Here is an 18,553-nt window from a genome sequence, read left to right on the forward strand (position 1 = left end):
AGCCATTTGTATCTGATGTAGCTGGAGAGCTCATTTGCAGTGCTGACCAGCAGGGAAATGAAAGGGAGAATGTCAGTGTGGAGTGGGGGGAAGCTGAGAGAATTTACATTCCAAACTCCTTCCTAATAGCCAAGTGGTGAGAAGAGACACAACTTGTGTTTATGTATTACACTTTCCCAGCAGGCGCCCTGCCCTGTGTATGTCTGCAGGGCTGGGGACAGGGGGGATGAGAAGACTGGCCTCTTTAGATTCTAGAGCGACATAACTAGAGAAAAGACATAGGAAGAAATCCTGGCTCCATGGAAATCCATGGGGGCTTTGCCATTGACTTCAGCCAAGAGAGGATTTCACCCAGAGAACATACACTAAACTACACCAAAAAGCACTCTAGTGGGTTGGGGCCCAGCGAACGCTCTTATTCCCCCACCTGTCTCCTCCCTCAGGTCTCTGTCTTCTTTTGTGAATTGTTCCATGAAGATATGGTGCCAGTTACAATGGTGGTTTTAGTGATGGTGACACCTGTTCAGAAGGACCTGGACCAGAGACCTAGCACCTCATTTTACATGGTTCCCTGCCCTGGACAGCCTTCAGATGGAAGGCTGGTGTGATGCTTAGCAGGGCAAGGATGGTGGTTTAATCTCTGTAACGCAGCATGTAAAATGATGGCACCAGGTATATGACTTCCAGTACCATAGTATCTGAGGACTTCATAGTCTGGGGACTTCGCTGAGGCAGGGCAGTACTGTTATCCCCATTGTACAGATGGGGAACAGAGAGACAGACTATGTGACCTAGCCATTGGACTAGCTTTCTGCTTCTGTCTGTATTGCTTTACCAGTACCCTGAGCCATCCAGCTTACCTGAAACAATCCTTTTTGGAAGTTCAAACCAGTTAGCTTAACTTTTTCATTTTTGCATTGCTCTCTTTGTCCTGTTGCCAGCTGGGCATGGAAGTAGAAGAGTTAAAATAACAGAGGTCAGGTCAAATTACAAAATTTCACAGAGATTGTGAATATCCCAAAGGTCACAGGATTTTTGACTTGACTCAATGTAGAAACAAGGACTAGAGCCAAACTTCCACAAAAGTTCAGGGGTGTTGGGTGTGACGTTGCACTCTATATGATCTTATAAATATATGCTAATGAGTGAATATAATGTATCTGAAACTAGAAATATGAAATATAACTCTGAGGGCCTATTGTAATTATGCAAAGTGTGAGCCATTAATGGTGGTTTGGAATCTTGATGGCTCCCATCAACCAGGACAATTGGGATCCAGGGTTTTGGTACAGGCCCAGCTCTACAAAATACCAAGGAAAAGTCTGTTCTGCTGACATTTCCATCCCATCTTTGTAGACTCACGGGAGTCAGATTTGTTCAGACAATCATTAAGAATTTGGGGACCTTGTCTGAACTTCCAAACCTTCTGGAGATTCACTCCTGGCTAATTGTAATTCACAAACTCCACCTCCAAAGAGACATGTTGATTCTACCAATCTGAACTAGTGGATAGGTGTCCAGAGTTTTAGTTGAGCACATTTAAAAAAGAATCTCAAAAAACGACCATCATAAATGGCACTAAATGGCCCCACAGCCTCACTGACACGCTCAGTGGAAAGGTTAAGAAATGAATGGACCATTGACAATGGCACTGCTACAGAAGGTCCCTCCACGGAGGCACACTAGTGAGAGAAGCTTCCCCTGCTGCTACCCATGCTCTGTGTGTGTGTGTGTATTATACATTATATATACACATACACACTGAAGATAAACAGAGGTGTTCATTCTCCAGAGCTAATAAACCAGCACCTTTCACCAGAACTAACGTCATTTAAAAATGTAAAAGAGAATGGGGTTGCGTCTATTTTTAAACAGCTCAGAAAGAAAGTTGTTCTGGAAGAGAAACAACTTAAAAATAGCTCGAGAAATCTGAAAGTGGACTATTCTCTAAAGATCTGTGACCTACTGAAATAAAAGGAGGGCAGGCTTTGGGAACCTGATTTTGGCAAGTCAAAGGACACAAATTCCAGCGAGTGTTTCATTTTATGATGCAGTTTGGTTTATGTGTGCTTTAAAACACATCCTGTTACTGATGGGGGTTTACACAGCATCAGAAATGGATATGGTTTGTTAAAGACAAATAAACAACCTGTTCCATACCCTGAGGAGCTGACAAACTGAGTTCTAATTTTACAGCCTAAGTATCCAGTGAATGATCGCTTTAATGTGTCCACTCAGTTAGGAGTTTCATTAGCTAGGAGAGGAGTCTTACAGCTCCTTCTAAAAATGGCCAGGTTTGTGCTAGTATATGGTTCAGTAGGAAGGTAATGTCAGAGGTGCAGGCCTGTCACAAAGAACACCTTGTATTCAGCTCCCTCAAGCTTCAGGCTTGGGATGTCAAGTTCCAGGCGAATTTCGGTTGTATGGGAGGTAGGAACTAGCGAGGAGGCTTTTAAGATAACAAGGGCCTCTACCTTCTAGGTCTTTGCATTTGGTAACCAGCACCTTGAATTTCATCTGACAGGCACAACAGAGTCAGTGCAGGGAGAGTATCCTGGTCACTCAGAAGAGAGGAAGCTCACCAGATGGAGCTTCTAGGTGAATTCCACGTTTAGCCTCATGTGGACCCTATTGCTGTAGAGTAGCCAAGAGGCTACGAAGGCATGGATGGTTGAGGTGAGATCTGTATCTAATAGGAAGGAACACAGTCTCTACCACTGTAGGGGAAGGAGTGCTGTGTGGGTGACTGAAGCAAACTGTGAGTCTAGGAATCTGGGAGCAGTGGGGAGTCTAGTAAGAACAAGGGTTGTAAACCCCCCTCTGATGCCCAGTTGAACTGTATTTTGCCAGGCCCTTAAAACACTTCTCCCTGCAGATCAGCATCACCACCATCTTGTCTGGGATGAGCTGCAGCCAGCTGGCTTTATTCCAGCTTCCAATTACTGCCAGACACTGGGGGGGAGTGTGCCAGCAGTGCTGTCTGGGTCAGAGGAGAGGAAGACACAAAGAGGGGGGCATTACCAACCCACAGCCTCTCACACTGTCTTTCTCAGTAGCGTCATGTAGCTGGGAGAGAAAAGAGATAGCAGGACTAAGCCCTGAGGGACCCCACAACTGAGTGTCTCTGGGAAGAAGGAGCAGTCAGCCAGCTTCACCTGCTGGCAAGGAAGAGAAAGGGATGAGGGGAACCACTCGACAGTGATTCCACCCACCGTTGCTGGATTGTGTAGCTGTGTGAGCAACACCTGGTGATCAACAGCCTCCCAGAAGTTGAGAAACAACAAGGAGTCGGGTGGCTCCTTAAAGACTAACAGGTTTATTTGGGCATAAGCTTTCGTGGGTAAAAACCTCACTTCTTCAGATGCATACTGAAATTATGCCCAAATAAATCTGTTAGTCTTTAAGGTGCCACCAGACTCCTTGTTGTTTTTGTAGATACAGACTAACACGGCTACCCCCTGATACCAGAAGTTGAGGAGGATCAGCAAAGACATCCGGCCTCTGTCCAATGTCCTGACGAGATCACTGACCTCTGCCCAAAGCTCCCAGCTGCTGGACACAGAGTGTGGGCAGTAAGACCTGCCGCTCATATCGTTTGACATTGGGATGCTTTAGCCACATCTCAATAATGCCTGGGTCTGGATGCATGTTAACTACTCTGGGTGTCAGAAATGGCAAGATCAGTTTCCATTTGTTCCAGGATCACAGGTACATAGAGACAGGAAGGACCAAGCTCTACCAATGACCATGGATCTCTGTGGAGATTGGAGGAAACTAAACAAGTCAGGTGTGTGGCCTATCTGAATCTCAGTGATGATCCTTGCTTAATCCCCAGAAGGAGGAGAAAACTCCCAAGGTCCTCGCTTGTCTCTACTCCCTGGAGACTGGGGAGATGGAATTCTTCCTTGCAGCGTGAATGAGAATCACTATCATGAAACATTTAATTGCATTTATATTCTGAGATTGATTGATCAATCCCTTGATCTAAAGCCTAACTACTGTGATATCTAGGCATGAACCACACAGTACTGAGAACTGTCTATTTTTTAAAGTCCTAATAAGGTGGATTGTGCCTTGATGCCCCATATAACTGTACCCTGTCCCTTGATAAAGCCTTCCTGTTCCTAATCTCAATCTCCTCCACTCCCTCTCCCTCGCTCAGATGATGCGGAGTGCCAGCAAGTCCCTCAATGGTGTCATATCTGTCCTTTTTATTCATTGCAGGGTTTATTTTTAGCCTGAAACAACTGCTTCCTAAAAATGGAGTTCCTAATGACACAGGAGCTGGGCAGAGCTATGTAAGGTATCCAGGGCTTGGCCTCGCAGCTTCTCCTGTCTGTCTCTTTGTCTTCAGCCCAGGACTGCAAAGTTTGCTGCTTCCCACTGGCCTGGACTGATCATTAGGAAGGCAGAGGAAACTTACACTCAGTTCAAACTTCACCCTGAGCCTTTGGTTTCTTCTGGCTCTTTTCCCTTCCCTTCTCAGAGATATAAGAAAAGACACCCCACGCTGTCTCCCAATGAAGACAGCTTGCTGGCTACTGTCAGGTTTTTACCTGTTCTTCTGCTGCAGGGCTGAAGAGGGACTGGACTTCCCCACCTATGATGGGAAGGATCGGGTGTTTGACCTGAACGAGAAGAACTACAAGCAGGCCCTGAAGAAGTATGACGTGCTCTGCCTGCTCTTCCATGAGCCTGTGGGCTCTGATAAAGTCTCTCAGAAGCAGTTCCAGATGACAGAAATGGTACTGGAGGTAAGTGCTGGTGCATGTCTGGCTGCACAGCTGTTTCAGCCAGGGTTTACTACTGCAGTGCAGTTTGGGGCCATCTGGACTAGCCAGGGGAAAGGACTCAAAAGGTTCAGGTGGGACAGATCCCCAAAGTATTGGGTGTTGAATTCAGCTGAAACCCTTGGGTCTGGAAATCTCATGAGAATAGGTTTTCCGGTGCTGCTGTTAGAATTTCTGTATCCATCCAAAACCAAGAAACCTTTTTCTACAGAACCAACAGAAAACAAGATGATTGAGCTTTCCCAACTCTCTGGAAAGAGTTGAGGCTCCAGTTTGAATGCTGGGCAAATTTTCAGGTCACTTCACATTTTATCCAAGCTGTTTCGCCTGTCCATATTTTGGACTTGAACCCAATTTTCTAGCCCACTAGGAGGGCTCAGCAGAGGAGCCCTTACTAAACAGTGCTGCAAAGACAATACTTAGCTGCCTTTTTTAAAAAGCTCTCAGTCCCTGCCAATGCTTAATCCTTTGTGCTCCCCTGACATTCAGTTGCCTGCTTGGAGTCTTTCTGTAGCTTCTTGTTAGTTTCTTCAATATAACTATCGGTTTCTGAGCTGGAGAATATGTGATTAATTTCCCAGCAAGGAGAGGTTCTAATTAATTGATCCTTTGTAAAGGGAAATGCAGTAAAAATTACATGGTAAATTTGTAGCACTGGCTCCTGCTCATAAAGGTGCCTGTAAACTACTGGGTCATATTGGGGTGGGGGGCACCTGAATTTAAGGGGGGGGGCAAGTGTCTTTAGAGATTCATTTTCCACCTTGGTTGAGGAGGCTCCCCTAATCTCAGCTCAGAAAAAGTAAGGAGAGAAGAAGGGACAGTTACACTTTGCTTCCCAGACCTGGGGTTTAAATGCGTTGCATCCTAATAGCATGGCAATTGAAAGCTAGAAAAATAGAGAGACCTGCTGAGGGTTCACTATCCTGACAGCATGTTAATCCAGCTTCAGAATTACCCATACAACTTAACAATGAAGGTGACAGAAAAACTAAGGAGATTTTATTCGCCCATCAAAACTATTACTTGCCCCAGGTGAAAGAGGAGGTAGAGTTCTCGGCAAAGCTGGGTGATCAGCTGAGTAACTTAACTGCAGATCTCTAGCCGAGAGGTTTGTACTGATGCTATAATTGCATTGTTATTTAATAGGATAGTTATGTGCTACATAAATGGCAATCGATTACTAAATACATATTTATGGAGGCTTGACAGAAGGTATCTATTATATATTACAGGTGCTATTCCCTGCCAAAAATCTGTCCATGAAAGTCTGTCACTAGCTATCTTATTAAATGTGTATGTGAGAATTCCCCCCCTCCCCTGCAAGGGACAGTCCAGTGGTTAGGATATCATTAGCTTTGGACTCTGGAGACCTGGGTTCAATTCCCAGCTCTGCCACAGACTTCCTGTGTGACCTTGGGCAGGTCACTTAATCTCTCTGTGCCTCAGTTCCCCAGCTGTAATATGCAGATAATAGCACTTGACAGGGATGTTGTGAAGATAAATACATTAAGGTGCATGCGGTGCTCAGACACTACTGTTATGGGGCCATAGAAGTACCACAGATGGATAGAACTATCATTCAAGGTGCTACCAAAATAAAACTCACTTAAAATGTACTCCTAAGAATCTGCCTGTTGGCCTGAATGAAGTGCGTTGGTGGGGTTTGTCTGTTCATAGAATGCTTTGGTGTCCACAGGTTGATGGGGCCTGGCGGCACACTGCCATGACATTCTTAGCGGAGATTGTTGGAAAGTTTTTGTTCCAACATTTTTCCATCAGAAAATACCATTTGACTAACCTGAAATTTTCATGAAATGGGCTCAATTTCAGCAAAATTTCATTTGGAAACAGATTAGAAAAAATGTTTTGAAAAGGTCAACACTTCCCCTTGTGACCTTTTCAGGATGGAAAGTTTCAATTTTTCATTTCTAAATGGCTTTTTGTTTCAACATTTTATATAATAGATTTAAATGAAGGGTTGAAGTCAAATGAAACATTCTGAGTTTAGCTAAATAATTCCCCCTCGCCCCCCGAATTTCTATGTGCAAAAAATTTTGGCTTTTTGTCCATCTTGGAGATTTAAAAAAAAAAAAATTGCCAAATTTTTTTGTAAGATGGAAAATCTATGTTTCAACCTGTGCTAGTTCTGAGTTCTTGGTTGCGGGAAGTGGGGAAACAGGGTTCTCTAACAGCCCCTGCTGTAGGGCACTCTGAGGCATGAGAGCAACTTCTCATACGACGTTGTGGTGGAGGAGGAGGAGTGTACAGGGAAGGAGATGAGACAGTGTCACAGGGATGGGGTGGGCAGAGACAGACCCTGCTTCAGAAAAGCAAGTAAGCACCTCATTAAAGTTAAGCACAGGTTTAAGTGCTTTGCTGAAACGTGGCCACAATGAGCAGACTGGAGAGTAATACATTTTCAAGGAAGCCACAGCTAGTGTGACCAGATAGCCAGTGTGAAATATTGGGAGAGGAGGTGGGGGGTAATAAGGGGACTGTCCCTATAAAATCAGGACATCTGGTCACCCTAGCCGCAGTGCAGCCTCATGTGTACCTGCAAAGACATTCGCACAGTCTGATCACATATGTCCACTCTGACACGTTCATTTTCAGGGTGGTGAGACAATGTGCCTTGTCAACAAGCCATTGACTTGTTGGAGTAGAACATGTAGAGGTAACTGTGGCTGGAACAAGTGACCCAGAGGTTGACAGAGCCTGGAGTAAGACAATAAGTGTATATTGGAGCCTCCACAGTTCGCTTTTGTTTTATTAGAAGTGCAGGAGTCAAACCGGCAGTGGTGCTCTCAGCGCCACCCACAACCCAAACCCTGCCCACTCAAAGCCCCTGTGCTCAGATACTATGGGCATGGGCACACTTTAAACAGTCAGACAGCAAAGAAGAGTAATGCCATAGCGATGGTGCATGGGGATTGCTCATTGTATCTTCAGGTCCCTCTTTAGGGTCCCACCCTGGTGTGCACGGGGGTCCCGTGCTGGAGTCTGGAGTGTGCTGGGCTTCCTCGCTGGGTCTGGGATCCTGCACTGGAGTCTGGAGTCCTACTCTGGCCTGCAAAGGGGTGGACTCCGGTTCTCTGGCAACTGCTACTCCTTCCAGGTGCAGGCAGCGAGGAGGTATTCCTCAGCAGCTGTAGTTCCTTGGACCTGCTCCTGCATTTGCTGCCTGCAGGGAAGGAACTATGGCTCCCACAGCTCCCCCATGGCAGTGGCTGCCAGTGTGGCACCTGGTGGGGGAGCAGCAGCTGGGGCTCTTCTGCCAGCCTCAGGCAGCTGCATTTCTGATTTTGTGCCACTCTCTCTGATTGTGGAGTGGTGCCACTAGGGGCTGGAAGGGAGTGTTGCAAAATGGCAGCAGAGTGGCGACGGTAGGGGTGTGTGCCAGCTGTTTCTAAGCCCTGGCTAAAGGGCTTTTCTCTCTTGCTCTCCCCTTCCCCCTCCCACCATATTAATTGTTATTGTACAGCACCCATGGTGTGCAACTATAAGAGCCGCCATCTTGGCTGATCCTGGGGATTGAAGCAGAGACTTTCAGAGCTAAAAATATTAGTGTCTACAGCCTAAGTGAAAGAGCAAGGCTGGACCAGACCCCTGTCCTCTGTGGCCTGGGGCCACAACACACACTGATCACTGGGTTACACTAGGTGCTTCACAGATAAGTCAGCAGAAAAGTTCCCTGATGATCTCACTCTAAATAGGCAAAGTGCAAGACAATGAAGCTGAAGGGAGAAACATCCCTCTCCTGCCCTTTCCTTTGGCACTCTCCCTTCCCCCCTCCTTCTCCTTGGCATCCCAACCTCACTTCCTCCTGTTTCTCCTCCCCATTGCCTCCTCTGCTCTTGTGTTTTCCAGTCCCCCTCCCATTTGAGACACCTGCCTCTGGACCCATCTCTGCAGCAAATGTAAATTGAATCATTCCTCCTTCCAGTGGGACAGCATCCATCTCTAGGGATAATAATAATCCATGGGATTAGGGGCTTTGCTTCTAAAATGGAAGGTTTTAGCAAAGGAATTCAGGTTCTCAAATACTGACCAGGCAACTTGCAATCAGACATGGCCTACATCCCTGCTCCCCTCCTTTGTTCCTTGCCATGTGGGCGTGTGCAAGATCCTTAATAAAAAGAGGCTGAGCTAGCCTGACCATTTTAAGTATCAAAGCAGCAGCATCCGCAGGCTGAAGTTTCATGAAGCATTGTCCTAGCACAAATTAGTCTTGTTGAAGTTAATAGAAGAGGAACATGCTGGTGCTTCCCATTCCAGAAGAGGTCTAGCAGCACACTGGTATTCTGCCCTCACAACAGCCAACACAGGCTGCTTTAGAATGCCTCTGCTCATAACATACTTGGCCAGTTCTGAAATACTCTAGATAATGGGCTATTCCTCCTCCGTACCTGGGGAGATCAGCTCCTGAGATCGAATTCTCTCTCTCCTAGCACATAAGGACTAATATTCTTAGAGATGAAAAGGCAGCTTTTGCATCCAGCACTGGATTAGGATTAACATGGCAGTCAGGGGTCAGGTTTAAGGCCCAAATGGGACAAGAGTTTGTGTTTGGGTTAGATGGCACTGAAATCTCACCAGCTGTTCTCATGAGATTTGGGGCCAGGACAGTGGAAATTTTATGAGATCAGCTATTCTCAGGATAGATCCACCAATTTGGGCTGAATTCCCTTGAGAACAGATGATTTGTGCGAGAACTCAGATGTATCTGAAATAGAAAATAGGCCTGTCATAGCCCTGGCTTTGCTCCCACTGCTAGACACTCACCAGGCTTCAGACACTGGACCTGTGTGCTTTTAAGCTCGTCTGAGTCTGGGTAGGCTCCAGCACGGTTTCTTTCCTCGGCCTCTGGCACACTTCCTGGACACAGATTGTCTGCTACTCCTTCATGGAAACGGGTTCTGCAGCCCTGCTGCCATAGGCCCCCAGGACTAGTGCTGATCCCCTCCAAGCATTCCCAGAGTTAATCACTCCAACCTTATGGGCATCTCTGGTTTTACAGTTCATCTCTTCAGGGACATGTGACAGTGGAAGCACATAACAGAGGCTTTGCAAAGGGTTCCAAAACCAATTATTCTCCACATTAGCTAGCACAAGAGATATACAGATCTAGACAAGTTAATAAACTCCTGGAAGTATTTCCCTGCCTCAGTTTCCTCACCATTCTTGAGCGATTTTTGGGCTTAGGTGAAAGTCCTCTAAGGAGTCCAGAATCTGCCCTCCCCTCTCGTGACTGCACGTGGCTTCTCCAAATCAAGGAGTCTTCTCTCTAACCTCTGCAGCCAGCTTCCTTCTTCCTCAGCTGGTCCTGCAGTTGGAAAGGACACCTCTGCTCTGCTACAAGACTTTCCCCTCTGTTCCTCTCCCCCACCTAAGCTTTTCTGTGAATTCCGAGTTTTTAAAAACTAGCACTACCACCTGGTTTCTTTGTTTGCCTGTTTGGGGATTTTTCACTCTCCAGACCTACTTCTGGTATGAGCTGGGAGGTGATCGGAAAGCCTCCTCAGCATACCCACTGTTCAGCCTGAGCATAGGCATTAAGTTTAACAACCTCTTTTGTTTGTTCTGTAGCTTTGTCCAAGTGAGGGAGTGGTCACGATGCTGATATGCGTCAGGGACCCTGTTGGCCCATATTTGAGTCACTACACATTGAGGCATTCAGTAATACAGCAATTTCATAACATTAACCAGAATTCATAAAAAGAACAGGAGTACTTGTGGCACCTTAGAGACTAACAAATTTATTAGAGCATAAGCATATGCATCCGAAGAAGTGGGCTGTAGTCCACAAAAGCTTATGCTCTAATAAATCTGTTAGTCTCTAAGGTGCCACAAGTACTCCTGTTCTTTTTGCAGATACAGACTAACACAGCTGCTACTCTGAAACCTGTCAGAATTCATAAGTTGTACATACACTCCGCAGATCACCACAAGAGCCTTCTCGCTTTGACATGGAAATTATAGGGGTGACTTCAGCTTTGAATCTGATTCACCCCAGATATTCAAAGGTGCTAGAGCTTGGGGATCTAGTTTTGCACAACTGTAGTCCAGTATTAGTGCACATAAAACTACCCACTCTCTCTAGGCACCCATGTTGTACATTTGGTCCGTCTCCTTGATTGACTGAAAAGGAGGTCATCCTTCTTCACTGAAAATATGCTCATGAGATGGGGACCTCAGTCCAGCACCCAGTGGACAGGTATTCACAGTACGCAAGCCAGGTTAATTAGCACTGATTGGCCCTCTTGCTTGCAGCATGAGCAAGAGAGGCCAAAGACTGAATGGGCTACAGAGATTGAACATGCTTCTAACTCCTAAGGACAGTTCCTCCATGGCACAGATAAGGCACATGTGTTGGGCAGGGTGCATGGAGGAAGCTTGCACGGCTCCATTTGCCATATCTGTTCTGGGGATAAAGAGAAACTTTCGGAGTCCATGGCTGCCAGCCAGTCCAGCAACTTTCATCAGCACTAAATTCATGAAGGGGGGAAAAAAAGAAAAAAAGGGGGGGGGGAAGGAGAGAGAGATCATGCTCCAATACCCTGGCCTTGTGGGCCATATGTACTGCTCTCTATCCACCAGCTACTGCATAGCAGAGAAGGAGCACTGATGTGCAGTAATAACACCTAGAGCTGTGTGTCTGTACAGCTCAAAGCACTTAAAAAAAAGGGGGGGGGGAGAGAGAGCAGATAAGCATCATTCTTCCCATTTTGCAGTTGTGTGAAATGAGGTCCAGAGCAGCCAAATGACTTGTCCAAGGTCACACAGCAAGTCAGTGGCAGAGTCAGGAATAGAACGCAAGTCTACCCACACCTTGGTCTGTGCCCTACCTACTTGACTATCTTCCCTCTTTAAAAGACAAAGCACCCTTACCAAGTCTCAGCAGGGAGTTTTGACTAGGTGTGAGGGGTTAGTAATACAAAACTCCATGCTTTGCCCCCATTCCTGTGTTTGAAAGGGAGAGTGTGTGCTAAGATCAACCTCTGGTACTCCAGCTGTTCATTGCCAGATGTCATCAAGAAGCCATCAGTGAGAGTTCCTTGTTGGCTAAAGCATTATGAAAGTAGAAATGACAGCTGTTTGTTCTAGGAGCAGGGAACAACTAACTCCAGGCCCTCTAGAACTCTTCTTTCCAAGAAAGTTCAACGATCAACTGGTCCTTGGATATAACCAACACTATGCGGCTGCTACATGGAGACACTACAGAGCCCTAAGGGAGAAGAGCTTGGGCTAGTATCCAGACACTATGCAAAGCCAGGGCTGCTACGGAGCCCCAGGTGATCCTAACACCGGGTAGGCAGCTGTGCTGTTCGCCCAACTGGATAGCAAGCACACTCTGGGGCTGCCATGCAAGCCTATTAAGCCATATGGATTGCTTCATCTTTTTATTGTCCTCCCTTATAGCATCTATATAACAAGATTTGAGGATTGTCATTGTGTCAATGAAGCCTAGAACGTCTGTTGAGTCAGTGTGAACTAATGGAAACAGCTATAATCATGGTGGAGAGCTCCTTTTGTTCAGAAGATCCCAGTGATGATTGACCCTGGTGATCTGCAGTCAGTTACTGTCCAGTTTTTAAGTGCTCAGCCTTTCTGATTTTATGAATTTCACTGGTGTGGTGTACAGGTTAAAGACAGACATGTATCTGTGCCATGCATGGGCTGCAGGTACAAGAGGCTAAGCCTCCCCAAATTGGGCAAGAAATGCCAGACGCAGCTGAAGAGTTCAGATCCAGATGTGAATTCTCCCAAGTCTACAGGAGTTTCAGATCCAGGAATCTGTCTCGGAACCATTTCAGGTATCAACACAAAAACCCAAATTGTACCTGGCAGAGGGTCACAGCCCTGAGCCCTGCTCAGCACCAGCCAAGCATGGAGAATAGAGGGGGTAAGCGACACTGACCAAGGGGATGGTGCTTTATGCACCAGCCCCCGGACACTGAGGTGCTGGAGGAGGGATTGCGCTCCCTGAGCTCCCACTGAACCAGGGCAACTACACTGCCCTCAGCATGGACCTGTGCATTAATGATGGAATCAGGCCTGAAGTTTAAAAGGAGACGCTCTTATGCTTAGACAAAGCAGGGCAGAGGAAATAGGGATTAGAAATGGCCTCATCACCACTGATTTCACACCTTCTTTCCCCCCCCCCCCGTGCCTTCTTGCCTCAGTTCTCTTCAGAGGGGAGTTTAGTTTTGTGGGCCAGTTGCACGGTGTTAGGGCAGTTCTAGTGTCAAATACTGCAAACAGAGGGGCAGGCCAGCATAGATAAATGACATGCCCAGTTCCACATGGCTGTTCAGTGGGTCGGCTGCCCAGCTCAGTCAGCAAAATAACCTTCCTGGTGATGCCATTGAGCAGTGGTTAAATGAAGTGCCAGGGAGCTGTGTGGGAATCATGCGGAGACATGACTGGACCCCAATCAGTGTCCCTTTAGCTCATGGTTGGAAACTTGTGCCTTGGCTGAGAGCACACTTCAAATTAGGAACGCCCAGTTCAGATAAAAATACAAACCTAATAATGTTCAACCTTTTGTCAGGCATCTAAAGAGCCTATTAAGTTCCCACTGTGCAGAGATACTCCACTGTGTGTAATTAATGCCCACAAAGCTGCATGCCAGGATCACTAGCTGAGAAATCCACCTTCCAGTGGGGGGACAGCCAGAGAAGGGGCTCAGCCAGAGTGTGACTTTTTGGTGTTGGCGTTTTGTCTTTCAAGGCCTGCTTTCTGATTTGAGGGGCAGCAGCCTTCTGGAGGGGAGCCTCGGTGCTGAGTGGCCTCCCCATCTGGTTCTAATGGAGAAAGGGGGAGACTGGGTGATAAGTCGGCTCCCCTCTGGTCCCAGTGCCGGAGGGTATGATCCCCAGTAGCCACTCAGCTAGGATGACCAGACAGCAAATGTGAAAAATTGGGACGGCCTGGGGTGGGGGGCAATAGGAGCCTATACAAGAAAAAAGACCCCAAAATCAGGACTGTCCCTATAAAATCGGGACATCTGGTCACCCTACACTCAGCTGAGCCCCACCACCTATGTTCACCCCTACCAACACACTCCAAGACTCAGATCTCAGAAACCTGTGGGGCTGTCTGGTGCACAAGTTCTCAACAGCCCAGAGCCCCACTAGCAGAGCTATGGTGACAGATGCAATAGAGAGGCAACTGGGCACCACCACCCAGCTATTGCTGCAGCTGGAAGGGGAAAGAGGGTTTCCTTCTGCCCAACAGGTCATCTCTAGTGCTAAAGGCAGGGAAAGCCAATCACTGGGTGGAAGTGCAGGGAGGGAGACAGTCTATTATCCTGCAAGGCTGCACATGGACTCAAAACATTTGACTAAACACCCAGGTCTTTGGCCACTGCTCCAAACAGTTTCCCAGCATTTTCGACACTCAAGGACAGCCAGTTCCTGACCATCAACATATGCTTTAGCTCAGAGCAGTGGTCTCCAACCTTTTAATGCCCAAGATCGCTTTTTGAATTTAAGGGCAACCCAGGATTTGCCCCACTCCTTCCCCAAAGCCCTGCCCACTTCATCCCCCCCTCCCTCCCTTTCACCAGGCTGGGGCAGGGAGAGGGGTTTGGGAGAGGGTGCGGGCTCTGGGTTGGGGCTGAGGTGTTCACGGTGTGGGGTGGGGCTCCGGGCTGAGCCTGGGGTAGGAGTGCAGGAGAGGGCTCTGGGCTGGGGCAATGTTGGGGTGCAGCAGGCAAGAGGGGGTGCAGGGTCTGGGAAGGACTTTGGGTGTGGGAGGGACTCAGGGCTGGATGTTGGGGTGAGGGGTGTGGGCTCCCACCAGGCAGCACTTTCTTCAAGCAGCTCCCAGTCGGCAGCACAGTGGGGCTAAGGCAGGCTCCCTGCCTGCCCCAGCCCCATACCATTCCAGGAAGGGGCCCAACATGTCCCTGCAGCCCCTGGAGGGGCATGTTGCCCCTCTCTTCAGGCACTGCCCCTACAGCTCCCATTAGCCACAGTTCCCCATTCCTGGACAATGGGAGCTGCAGGCAGGAGCAGCGCCTGCAGGCAGGAGCAGCAGGCTTGCATGTGCTGAGACCCCTGGGGCTTGCTGGCCACTTCTGGGAGTGGCATAGGGCCAGGGCAGGCAGGGAGCCTGCCTTAGCCCCACTACACTGTCAGAGCTCGTGATAGACTGGGAGATTCTCCAGGATCAACCAGTCGATCACAATCGACCCGTAGGTGACCACTGGACTAGATGATCGTAATGGCCCTTTCTAGCCTAAAAAAAAAAAAAAGAATTTCTCGCTGGCCTTTCATTTAGGACAAAGCATCAGTTTAATAAACCTGCACTCTAAAATGGGCTGGAGGCTAAAAATGGGAAATGTCCTACCATCCTCAATCCCAAAGCTCATTGTTATCAAATGTGCCCTGCTGGAAGCACATATGGGCCTTCCAGTTGACTCCCATGGCTGAGATGTAGATTTTGCTCCCAGAGGCTGCGTGCACTTGTAGCTGTACAGAGGTCTTGAAAAGAAAAGGGGGCGGGGGAGAAGAGGGGGAAGAGGATTCAGATTATTGGACCTGAGACAGTTGAGTAGCATTGCCTTAAGTTTGTATTCCCTTAGATGAGTCACCTTAGCATAGAGGAGCCACCGGAAGGGCAGGAACAACAGGGAAATGTAGAAGGAAGAATGCAGCACCTTGCGGAGGTTTCCCTTCATTCTCTCTCCTTCCTTTTCAGTCTCTTATTCTTCCAGCTATGCAGACTGGAAAAGAAACTGTCCTTGCTTAGCAGGAAGCTATTAATGCCAACTCCCTCTCACAGGGTCTACTTACCACATGTAGCACCTCCTCCTGGCCACTCTGGGGAGTCCACTTGTTCCAGGTCTGGGGTCCCCTTCTGCTCTCTGTTGCTACTCTCTCTGCAACTCCAAGTGCTCCTCCTTCATGACTTGACCCTCCAGTCAGGTCACTGCATGTTTCCCCCTTCTGGGGTACCAAAGTCTTTTATTACCAGCAGTCTTCCCATTCACTGCCACTTCTCCAGTGGCTGACAGGGGAACCCAGGCCCTCTACTCCAGGTTCCAGCTCAGGGAGCCTCTATTCAGCAGCCAAGGTCTGTTCCCTTTTCCCTGAGCCTTTCCTTACCTTCTGGCTCTCCACCCGTCTCTGTGCTTGCCAGCCTCATCACAACTCCCTTCTCCCAGGGAGTAACCATAGGCTAACTGCTGCTATAGCATCAACCATCCCTCCCAAGGAGTGACTACAGACACTTCCCTGCAGCCTCTCTGCTATCAGTTCCCTGGCTTTATAAAAGCCAGGCCTGTTCCCACACAGGTGAGCTTCCCCTAATTAGGGCTTTCCTCTCAGCCTTCAATCTCCCAGCTTGCAGGCTAATTGGCCCAGCTGGCCTCCATTAACCCCTCCAGGGTAAGTGTAGGGTGAACACCCCATCACACTCCCCCGGAGATCCAAATTCATCACCCCTGTCCATCCCTGCCGGTCGGGGGAGCTGAGAAATGCTAGCATTACAGTTAGTGCGGCCCTGCCAGGCATGAGGCCAAAGGAAGTTCAGGCCACAAAACAAGCTGCCACCCTACAATGGGAAGCAGACAAAGCTGAGATTTCCCCAGGGCTTCCCCCACCTTCCCTCGGCTTCTCTGACATTTGCGAAAAAAACTGACATAAAATACAAGCCTCGGCATGAGCATTAATATTTCCATCAGAATTATAACCATCCCTCTCTGCGAAGTGAAGGGAGAATGGTCAGCTGCAGAGCTCAAGAACTGCCTTCCTCACAGTCTGCCCAGACAGGATGCCTCTCTGCCCCTCCTCTAGTCTACCCAACCTCACTTTTGTTATTATACATCCTGAGATTTTGGAAACAGCCTTGAGGGCCTTATTAATCACCCAAAAGCTTTCAGCTCCAAAGCCTAAGCCCAAGTAGGTCCAGAGAGCTCTCCCTTAGGCCCCAACAGCTCTGGAAAGGAGATGTTTCCTCTCCCTGCGTGAGACAGAGGTTCATGTTGCTGTTATTCCAGCTGTCAGTGATTCAGACTCATAGACTTTAAAGCCAGAAGGGACCATCATGATCATCTCAGTCTGGCCTCCTGCACATCACAGGTCTCAGAACTTCACCCTCCCAACATAGGCGCCAACTTTTCCCGGCACCGGTGGGTGCTCGAGCCCCCCCAGCCCTGCCCCAACTCCACCCCTGCCCCCTCCCACACCCATTCCAACCCCTTCCTCAAAGTCCCCCCCCCCAACTCGGCCCCCTCCCTGCCCCTATTGGACCCTTTCCCCAAATTCCCGCCCCGGCCCCGCCTCTTCCCCGAGTGCGCTGTGTTCCCACTCTTCCCCCCTACCTCCCAGCACTTCCCGTGCAAAACAGCTGTTTCACCGCACAAGTGCTGGGAGCCAGGGGGAAAAGCGGAGACGCAGCGCACTCAGGGGAGTAGGCGGAGCTGAGCTGGGGAAGGGGGGCAGGGTGGGGAGCTGCCAATGGGAGCAGAGCACCCACCAATTTTTCCCCATGGGTGCTCCAGCCCCGGAGCACCTACAGAGTCGGCGCCTATGCCTCCCAATCCTGTAATAGATCCTTAACTTCTGGCTGAGTTACTGACATCCTCAAACCATTATTTAAAGACTTCAAGTTACAGAGAATCCACCATTTACTCTAGTTAAACCAACAAATGACTCATGCCCCAGGCTGTAGAGGAAGGTCGTCCCCCTCCCCCACAAGGTCTCTGCCAATCTGACCCTATATATGGCGATCGGTTAGACCCTGAGCATGTGGGCAAGACCCACCAGACAGACATCTGGGAAAAGGAACAAAGAGTCCTGTGGCACCTTATAGACTAACAGACATATTGGAGCATAAGCTTTCGTGGGTGAATACCCACTTCATCAGACTCAGCATACCTGGGAAAGAATTCTGTGACCTCTGACACCATCAGCCATGAGGTCATGCTGACTTGCCTTTAAGAGCTGGGGTGTGTAGAACAAATTGCTTTGGGCTGACTCCACTAGTTCCTCTCCAACAGATGCCAAAGGCCCATGATGAGCAATGTCCCTCCTCCCTGAGCTCTTATCAGTGCCGCTCCACAGGTCTTTGTCTTGTCAGCCCCTTTACTCACCATCTGTGTAAGGTCTCTAGAGCAGTTCATGAGGCACCATGAGCTCCATTTCCATCAGTGTGCCAGGAAACCCTGCTCCACATCTCTTCTGTATCCAGTGCAAACAATGCTGACTTCTAGTTGTCCCAAAGTCTGCAGGAAGTTGGAGCTGGTTCAGACTAGCCCCAGGGAAGATGGAGGTGATGCTGATAGGAACACAAAATGCATTGAGGAAGTGGAAAAAGCTATGACTCTATGCTCCACAGAAGGCATCAGCCCCCAGGGTTAAGACAGTGTGCCAGGGTTGTACTGGACTCCTGGGTGGTCCTGGACACTCAGATAGCAGCAGTAGCCTTAAAAACACCATCTATCATCTTCCCTTAATCCAGAGGCTGCCCCTGACCCTTTGGCCCCCAGCCATCCCATACCTGGATACCCTGCATGGGCTGGGCCCTGACTAACTCAGAGATCACCTCTTTGTCCACAGCCTACTACAGATGCTGGGATCCATCAGGTTGTTCTGCCTGACTGAGAGAAGGCAGAGACTCTTAATTGGCAGAGCAAGGAATTAATGGCGGAAGTCCCTTGGCTGTGGAACTCCCCACCACTGTAAATCAGGATGAGCCTGAATTTTGCAACCATCAGGGGAAAATGTAGGACTCGTCTCTTTGCATAAGGCCCTCCC

At 48.5% G+C, this 18,553-nt stretch overlaps 1 protein-coding gene across 1 annotated transcript in view; it reads left to right on the top strand.

The window, feature by feature from the left end:
• The first annotated feature begins 4,240 nt into the window (after window positions 1-4,240).
• CASQ2 (calsequestrin 2) overlaps window positions 4,241-18,553 on the top strand; it is a 57,587-nt gene continuing 43,274 nt past the window's right edge. The window contains exon 1 of the mRNA XM_005292674.5: window positions 4,241-4,754. Coding sequence (XP_005292731.1) covers window positions 4,521-4,754 — 234 coding nt within the window. The 5' untranslated portion in view covers window positions 4,241-4,520. The remainder of the gene's footprint in view (window positions 4,755-18,553) is intronic.

This window comes from Chrysemys picta, chromosome 1, assembly GCF_011386835.1.
Source record: "Chrysemys picta bellii isolate R12L10 chromosome 1, ASM1138683v2, whole genome shotgun sequence".
NCBI lineage: Eukaryota > Metazoa > Chordata > Testudines > Emydidae > Chrysemys > Chrysemys picta.